This window comes from Oncorhynchus nerka, linkage group LG23, assembly GCF_034236695.1.
Source record: "Oncorhynchus nerka isolate Pitt River linkage group LG23, Oner_Uvic_2.0, whole genome shotgun sequence".
NCBI lineage: Eukaryota > Metazoa > Chordata > Actinopteri > Salmoniformes > Salmonidae > Oncorhynchus > Oncorhynchus nerka.
Genome location: NC_088418.1, coordinates 33,400,301 through 33,410,034, shown reverse-complemented (window position 1 = coordinate 33,410,034; position 9,734 = coordinate 33,400,301). Strand labels below are relative to the sequence as shown.

Sequence of the window (9,734 nt, the reverse complement as noted above, 5' to 3'; positions counted from 1 at the left end):
CTAATGAGCACTGCAGTCTACGAATACAGTGTCATGGGAGCTACCTTACTGTGCATGAGATGATCATGACCTCTACACTGCACCCCCCCCTCACATAGAAGAGCCTTAATTAATCCGGCATGTACTCTACAAGATGTCGAAAGAGTTCCACAGGGATGCTGCTCATGTTGACTCCAATGCTTCCCACAGTTGTGTCAAGTTGGCTGGATATCCTTTGGGTGGTAGACCATTCTTGATACACACAGGAAACTGGTAAGCATGAAAAACCCAGCAGCGTTGCAGTTCTTGACAAAAACCAATGTGCCTGGCACCTACTATCAAACCCTGTTCAAAGACACAAATCTTTTATCTTGCCAATTCATCCTCTGAATGGCAAACATACACAATCCATGTCTCAATTGTCTTCCCTTCATCTACACTAACGGAAGTGGATTTAACAAGTGGCAATAAGGGATCACAGCTTTCACCTGGATTTACCTGGTCAGTCTATGTCATGGAAAGAGTTCTTAATGTTTTGTATACTCAGTGTATGTACAAACCTACAATGAAATGGCACATAAACTTGAATCTGATGGAACAGGTCTTTGACAGCTGCTGTATAGATGGAATAGGCTGGGTCTCCCAAAGCCTTTGTGGCTAAAGTAGTGTATTATTTCTCTCGACAATCCAGACTCACACGCCACTTGTAAAACAGTGCTCGCGCACAGAAGATCAGCATTCACACATCAATTTTAAAGTTGTTAATCTCTCGTGGCTGTGTGGCTGGAAGAGAGAAATGATCTACTACTAAGTTCTCTGTGGATAATTTTTTATTTTTTTTAAGTGAAAGTATTGAGAAACCCTGTCCCGATTTGATCCCCTCCATTTCCCAATCCTCCTAGACCTCTGATAAGGCTTGGTGGAATTTTCACAATAGTGCATTGGGCCTAAACCAGGGATCAACAACTAGATTCAGCCATTCAATAATTATTTTCTTGAGCAGATGGTCAGGGGGCCAGAATATAATTATAAATAATTTGTAGATGGCAAATTGACCACAAGAAGCCCAAACAGATATAATGTTTGACTACAACATAATATCAAACTTTGCTTACATTTGTATACAATCACGTTTCTCTCCATTATGTGTGGAATACTTTTCTTAAATGAATATCACTTGGAGCTGATTTCCTGGTGTTTTGAGTCTATTATGTCCCCCCAAAAAACTTTGGGAATGCAGCCAGTTGGGGAATCCTGGCCTAGGGTCTAGGGGTTGATTGGGAACATGAGTGTCTCACCCTCCAGTGGATGTCTCCATTGAAGAGCTCACTCTTGGCGATGTCCACTCTGTTCCAGGTAACCGCCAGCTTCAGCTCCTCAGTGTAGGGGCTGGCTTCACTTGACACACGCTGCTTACTCGCTGACACACACACGTGCAAAGAGACACGCATAGACACAGAGAGACAGACAGACACACACACACAAACACACATCTTGACTTGATGATACTGTACACATACAGTACCAGTCAAAAGTTTGGAAACACCTACTCATTCAAAGGTTTTTCTTAATTTGTAGTATTTTCTACATTGTAGAATAATAGTGAAGACATCAAAACTATGAAATAGCACAAATAGAATCATGTTAAACAAATATAAAAATATATTTGAGATTTTTCAAAATAGCCACCCTTTGCCTTAATGACAGCTTTGCAGACTCTAGGCATTCTCTCAACCAGCTTCAAGAGGTAGTCACCTGGAATGCATTTCAACTAACAGGTGTGCCTTGTTAAAAGTTATATAGTGGAATGTCTTTCCTTCTTAATGCGTTTGAGCCAATCAGTTGTGTTGTGACAAGGTTGGGGTGGTATACAGAAGATGGTATTTTACCAAATAAGGCTAAGCCCATATTATGGCAAGAACAGCTCAAATAACAAAGAGAAACGACAGTCCATCATTACCATATTATAGAGCACCCTACCATGGATGATGATACTGTGTCATGTGCAGATGGGTTCAAGGCAAAGCTGGAAGATTTTTACTTCTAACTTTTGAGGAGATATTTGCTCACACAGATGTTGTGTTTGACATAGTACAGCAGAAAGCCATGGATGTAGCCTAATGTAAAAGAATAGAGATTCTAACAAGCAGAATGGAGGAGCAAAAGTCTGATGTAGCATTCAGTGCCATATAGACAGCAAGCGTGAAAGAGGATCCAGACATCATGCACAGGATGAAGCGTCGGCAGGGCACTCAGGATCTAAGGCACCTACAAAGCACTGTATGACTCAATTCATAATAACATGAAGTCTCAGAAAAGCCTGAACTGCATGCGATTCCTGGAGTTGTTAGATGGTAGTAAATTTGATTAATTCAAGAGAAAATTCCCAGATGATGCTCTGACAAGCCTATTGCAGACTATTGGGAAAAAAAATTCATCAGGAAAGACTGAAAACAAGTGTTTTACTGTGATGAGGAGATTCAAGGGAACATTGCAAAGCTGTCTGACACAATCCTGCACTATAAGAGCAGTGGACTTGATGAAGTGATGCCTGGGCTGTGCAGGCTGCCTAGTTGCTACTATGGGGGCAACATCAGCTGGGGTGGAGCGAAGCTTCTCCTACCTCAAGAGGCTGCAACTCTCAGAACACTATGGGACAAGAGACACTGAGGAACCTTGTAATTGTATCCATAGAGAGGAGAATTCTTAAATCACTGCAGAAAGATCCTTACTGGTATGAGGCCATCGACCAGTTTGCCAACCAGACTATGAGAAGAATGGACTTCAACTTTAAAGTAAGGTTTTAACATGTTTTCCCCATTATAATAAGGTTTTAATTAGTTTAATTGTTTATGAAATTATGTTTCATGAACATTTGGTTTTCAACAGTAACTCACCCACACTCCATGGACAGCCGGGGCTGTTTAGTTCTTCAGAGGGCACAGGGCTGTTTAGTTCTTCAGAGGGCACAGGGCTGTTTAGTTCTTCAGAGGGCACGGGGCTGTTTAGTTCTTCAGAGGGCACGGGGCTGTTTAGCTCTTCAGAGGGCACGGGGCTGTTTAGTTCTTCAGAGGGCACGGGGCTGTTTAGTTCTTCAGAGGGCACGGGGCTGTTTAGTTCTTCAGAGGGCACAGGGCTGTTTAGTTCTCTGAAGAACTGAACAGTCTATGCCCCTCTGAAGAACTGAACCCCCTGGTCCTCTGCTGTCTGTTATTCCCCATATGCCCTTTTATCCACTGGCACATTGAATGTTTCCTCTCCAAGCACTGTGAGTACATCTATACATGTTCTTCTTCTACTATGTAGAGTCAATCCCATACACAAACACAATCACATTATCACACAAGTGTGATTTACTCCTTGCTTGGACTAACTCATTCTTAGCTCTTTTGTCTAACTGTGTCTTATTGCTTTTTTGTCTTCCCAGCCAAATCCTGTCCTGCCCTTAGTGGAGGAGTTGGGCTCTTCTACCTCACCATCCATCCATCCATGATGAAACTTTTTTGCCACTGAAGCCTCTGAACACCTCTACTCACGCCAAATACCCTCATTCAATCACTGCTGCCCTTCCCAACACTGTAGCCTTCTCATTCCCTTCCCCATAATATTTTACTATAAATGTCTTTATTAAACGTTTAGGTTAAAATCCTTTGTCTTTGATGATTTTTCAAATGCGTTTTATCATTTGGTCCGCGCCTATACCATTGGTCTTCCATCCTCCTCATTTTTTCAAGTCACCAGCCTACACTGCTGTCAGCCCTGTGCCGAGCTAATCCTGCTGTCAGCCCTGTGCCGAGCTAATCTTGTGAGCTAATCTTGACTCCAGAGAGTCATGACAGTTCAAATACAAATAGAGATCACTTCCTGTTTCGGTCGCATGGAGTGAGCACGGAAAGCTCAGAGAAACCGAGAAACCACACTGTCGGCGCAATGTTGGGCACCGAATCGGGTTCGCAAGCTGCAGTGAGAGAAAATGAGTTGAATGAATCCGAAAGCCCTATCCCCATCTGTTCTATCATACAGGAAGAGATAGGCACAGCAATAGACAAGCTCCAACCAAGTCTGGAAACAATTAGGACATCAGTTGCTGAATGAAACGAGAAGACAGCCATAGCTGAAGAAGCCATGCCTAAAGTGGATGGCAGGGTGACTGAACTTAACAAGCTTGAAGTTTTGGAAATGCAGTCGTAAATGTAATCTTCGTGTCACAGGATTTGATAACGGCATTGAACAGGGAAATCCAACAGCTTACATGACAGCATTCTTCACAGAACTGTTCCAGGCTGAGGAACTGTCCAGTGAACCAGCAGTGGAGAACACACATCGGAATTGGATCAAACCATCTTGGCATGCTGACCCTGCGTGATGATCGTGAGGATGCAGCGTTGTCAGGTCAAACACGCAATCATACAGTTGTCAAGGAAGAAATGAGATATTAACTTTTGTGGGATGAAGGCAAAAGATGTTTCCCAACATGACTGCTGATATGACCAAAAAGAGAGCCTTGACAACAATATCAGGGTGTACCTACGTGAGGCAGAGACCCAGCACGGGCTAATTCACCCTGCCAGACTGATCATCACCTCCCAAGGAGCTACCAAAACCTTTCTGAACCCCCAAGACGAAGAGGCCTATTACAACAACTCCATCAAACCAACTCTGCGCAGCAAGTAAAGACAATTCTTGACGCTAATGACAAGACGACACAGGAGGATGGACAGGGTTCGCTTGTGGGTACGATACGGTATTTTGATAGGCTACTTAATTTACCTAGCAGATTAAAAGAGACAACCAAAAATGTAATTACAGATAATCACAATATGATAGGATTCATAGACATACTGTATGTTATTTACTCATTTAAATCTTGGACTGATTGTTGGGCCTATGGTGAAGCCTTGTAGGCGACACCCTAACCAAATCCAACCATGAATTATACTTAGCCTACTAAACAGGCATGAATCATAAGTAATTTGCCCAACCAACAGTAATTTAAAGGACTTTTCCGTTTTTTATAACATGATATATGCTCATTTGATGACTGGGGAAGAAAACAAAGGGAGTGGTATATAAGGGCAGGTAATCAAGGTGATGGAGTCCAGGTGAGTTTCATTATGTGCAAATGCACTTAACGCTGGTGACAGGTATGCGCAATAAATGAGCAGCCTGGTGACCTAGAGGCCGGAGAAGGAGTACACGTGACACACAAACTTTCTTTAGGCAATTTTTTTTACCGATAGGCCTATCCCATAATTTGTAGTAGGACAACAAGCAGAATAGATTTTATTGATAGTAGGCTATTGTAGCATTTCCTACTCATTATAGTTATTTTTTGATATCACAAAACATGTACAGTGCATTCGAGAAGTATTCAGACCCCTAGACTTTTTCCACATTTTGTTACATTACAGTCTTATTCTAAAATTGATGAAATATTTTTACACACAATACCCCATTATGACTAAGCAAAAACTGTTCTTTAGAATTTTTGCAAATGTATTAAATATAAAAAACTGAAATATCACATTTACATAAATGTTCAGACCCTTTACTCAGTACTTTGTTGACTCACCTTTGGCAGCGATTACAGCCTCGAGTTTTCTTGGGTATGACACTACAAGTTTGGCACACCTGTGCTAATCTGAAAACAAGACTCCCTAAATTGTATCAGCATATCGATTGCGCAACCAGGGCTGGTAAAACCTTGGATCATTGCTATTCCAACTTCCGCGATGCATATAAGGCCCTGCCCCGCCCTCCTTTCGGAAAAGCTGACCACGACTCCATTTTGTTGCTCCCTGCCTACAGACAAAAGCTAAAACAAGAAGCTCTGTTCAACGCTGGTCCGACCAATCTGATTCCACGCTCCAAGACTGCTTCCATCACGTGGACTGGGATATGTTTCGTATTGCGTCAAACAACAACATTGACGAATACGCTGATTTGGTGAGCGAGTTCATTAGAACGTGCGTTGAAGATGTCGTTCCCATAGCAACGATTAAAACATTCCCAAACCAGAAACCGTGGATTGATGGCAGCATTCGCGTGAAACTGAAAGCGGGAACCACTGCTTTTATTCAGGGCAAGGTGACCGGAAACATGACCGAACACAAACAGTGTAGCTATTCCCTCCGCAAGGCAATCAAACAAGCTAAGCGTCAGTATAGAGACAAAGTAGAGTCACAATTCAACGGCTCAGACACGAGGTATGTGGCAGGGTCTACAGTCAATCACGGATTACAAAAAAGAAAACAGCCCAGTCACGGACCAGGATGCCTTGCTCCCAGGAAAACTAAATAACTTTTTTGCCCGCTTTGAGGACAATACAGTGCCACTGACACGGCCAGCAACCAAAACATGCGGACTCTCCTTCACTGCAGCCGAGGTGAGTAAAACATTTAAACGTGTTAACCCTCGCAAGGCTGCAGGCCCAGACGGCATCCCCAGCCGCGCCCTCAGAGCATGCGCAGACAGGCTGGCTGGTGTGTTTACGGACATATTCAATCAATCCCTATCCCAGTCTGCTGTTCCCACATGCTTCAAGAGGGCCATCATTGTTCCTGTTCCCAAGAAAGCGAAGGTAACTGAGCTAAACGATTACCGCCCCGTAGCACTCACTTCCGTCATCATGAAGTGCTTTGAGAGACTAGTCAAGGACCACATCCACCCTACCTACCGGGCACCTCCACCCTACCTGACACCCTAGACCCACTCCAATTTGCTTACCGCCCAAATAGGTCCACATACGATGCAATCTCAACCACACTGCACACTGCCCTAACCCATCTGGACAAGAGGAATACCTATGTGAGAATGCTGTTCATCGACTACAGCTCAGCATTTAACACCATAGTACCCTCCAAACTCGTCATCAAGCTCGAGACCCTGGGTCTCGACCCAGCCCTGTGCAACTGGGTACTGGACTTCCTGACGGGCCGCCCCCAGGTGGTGAGGGTAGGTAACAACATCTCCACCCAGCTGATCCTCAACACTGGGGCCCCACAAGGGTGCGTTCTGAGCCCTCTCCTGTACTCCCTGTTCACCCACGACTGCGTGTCCACGCACGCCTCCAACTAAATCATCAAGTTTGCGGACGACACAACAGTGGTAGGCTTGATTACCAACAACGACGAGACGGCCTACAGGGAGGAGGTGAGGGCCCTCGGAGTGTGGTGTCAGGAAAATAACCTCACACTCAACGTCAACAAAACTAAGGAGATGATTGTGGACTTCAGGAAACAGCAGAGGGAACACCCCCCTATCCACATCGATGGAACAGTAGTGGAGAGGGTAGTAAGTTTTAAGTTCCTCGGCGTACACATCACAGACAAACTGAATTGGTCCACCCACACAGACAGCATCGTGAAGAAGGCGCAGCAGCGCCTCTTCAACCTCAGGAGGCTGAAGAAATTTGGCTTGTCGCCAAAAGCACTCACAAACTTCTACAGATGCACAATCGAGAGCATCCTGTCGGTATCACCGCATGGTACGGCAACTGCTCCACCCACAACCGTAAGGCTCTCCAGAGGGCAGTGAGGTCTGCACAACGCATCACCGGACACCTACACCACCCGATGTCACAGGAAGGCCATAAAGATCATCAAGGACAACAACCACCCGAGCCACTGCCTGTTCACCCCGCTATCATCCAGAAGGCGAGGTCAGTACAGGTGCATCAAAGCTGGGACCGAGAGACTGAAAAACAGCTTCTATCTCAAGGCCATCAGACTGTTAAACAGCCACCACTAACATTGAGTGGCTGCTGCTGCCAACACACTGACTCAACTCTAGCCATTTTAATAATGGGAATTGATGTAAAATATATCACTAGCCACTTTAAACAATGCTACTTAATATAATGTTTACATACCCTACATTATTTATCTCATATGTATACGTATATACTGTACTCTATATCATCTACTGCATCTTTATGTAATACATGTATCACTAGCCACTTTAAACTATGCCACTTTGTTTACATACTCATCTCATATGTATATACTGTACTCGATACCATCTACTGCATCTTGCCTATGCCGCTCTGTACCATCACTCATTCATATATCTTTATGTACATATTCTTTATCCCTTTACACTTGTGTATAAGGTAGTAGTTTTGGAATTGTTAGCTAGATTACTCGTTGGTTATTACTGCATTGTCGGAACTAGAAGCACAAGCATTTCGCTACACTCGCATTAACATCTGCTAACCATGTGTATGTGACAAATAAAATTTGATTTGATTTGATATTTGGAGAGTTTCTCCCATTCTTTACTGCAGATCCTCTCAAGCTCTGTTAGGTTGGATGGGGAGTGTCTCTGTACAGCTATTTTTAGGTCTCTCCAGAGATCAAATCAAAGAAAAAGAAAAAGGGTGTTCGATCAGGTTCAAGTCCGGGCCACTCAAGGACATTCAGAGACCTGTCCCGAAGCCACTCCTGCGTTGTCTTGGCTGTGTGCATAGGGTCATTGTTCTGTTGGAAGGTGAACCTTCGCCCCAGTCTGAGGTCCTGAGCGCTCTGGAGCAAGTTTTCATCAAGGATCTCTCTGTACTTTGCTCCGTTCATCTTTCCCTCGATCCTGACTAGTCTTCCAGTCCCTGCCACTGAAAAACATCCCAACAGCATGATGCTGCCACCACCATGCTTCATGACAGATTTAATCCAGATGTGATGCTTAGCATTCAGGTCAAAGAGTTCAATCCTGGTTTCATCAGACCAGGGCATCTTGTTTCTCATGGTCTGAGAGTCTTTAAGTGCCAAGCAGGCTGTCATGTGCCTTTTACTGGCTTCCGTCTGGCCACTCTACAATAAAGGCCTGATTAGTGGAGTGCTGCAAAGATGGTTGTCCTTCTGGAAGTTTCTCCCATCCCAACAGAGGAACTCTAGAGCTCTGTCAGAGTGACCATCAGGTTCTTGGTCACCTCCCTGACCAAGGCCCGTCTCCCCTGGGCAGTCAGCTCTAGGAAGAGTCTTGGTGGTTACAAACTTCTTCCATTTAAGAATGATGGAGGCCACTGTCTTCTTGGGGACCTTCAATGCTGCAGATATTTTTTCCCCCCAGATCTGTGCCTCAACACAATCCTGTCTCGGAGCTCAACGGGCAATTCCTTCGACCTCATGGCTTGGTTGTTGCTCTGACATGCACTGTCAACTGTGGAACCTTATATAGACACGTGTGAGACTTTCCAAATCATGTCCAATCAATTGAATTTACCACAGGTGGACTCCAATCAAGTTGTAGAAACATCTCAAGGATGATCAATGGAAGCAGGATGCACCTGAGCTCAATTGAGTCTCACAGCAAAGGTTCTGAATACTTGTGAAAAATTGTACATTTGCACAAAAAAAATTGAAAAACCTGTTTTCGCTTTGTCATTATGGGGTATTGTGTGTAGATCGCTGAGGATTTGTATTCATTCAATCAATTTTAAAATAAGGGTGTAACGTAAACATTTTTGGAAAAAGTCAAGGGGTCTGAGTACTTTCCAAAGGCACTGTATCTGGAGCCCTGTAGTTCGGTTTATAGGAGATGAGTGTGCAAATATACTACTGAAGGGGATTGACAACCCATAACCCACCAAGCATCTGGGTATTGCTGTTTGTACCATTGGAATTCAATACTTCTAATAATTTGTTTGGGTGGTGAGGGGAATAGGGAGAGGAGTGGGAAGGGGATATACATCATTATCATGGAAGAACAATTGTCAAAAAGATAACTGTAAAATGCAGAGACATTACTTTCTCATTTGC

The 9,734-nt window shown here is 44.0% G+C and overlaps 1 protein-coding gene across 1 annotated transcript in view; it reads right to left on the bottom strand.

Moving 5' to 3' along the window:
- LOC135564000 (transient receptor potential cation channel subfamily M member 4-like) overlaps window positions 1-9,734 on the bottom strand; it is an 88,386-nt gene that overhangs the window by 51,493 nt on the left and 27,159 nt on the right. Inside the window, exon 10 of the mRNA XM_065008390.1 lies at window positions 1,278-1,399. Coding sequence (XP_064864462.1) covers window positions 1,278-1,399 — 122 coding nt within the window. The remainder of the gene's footprint in view (window positions 1-1,277; window positions 1,400-9,734) is intronic.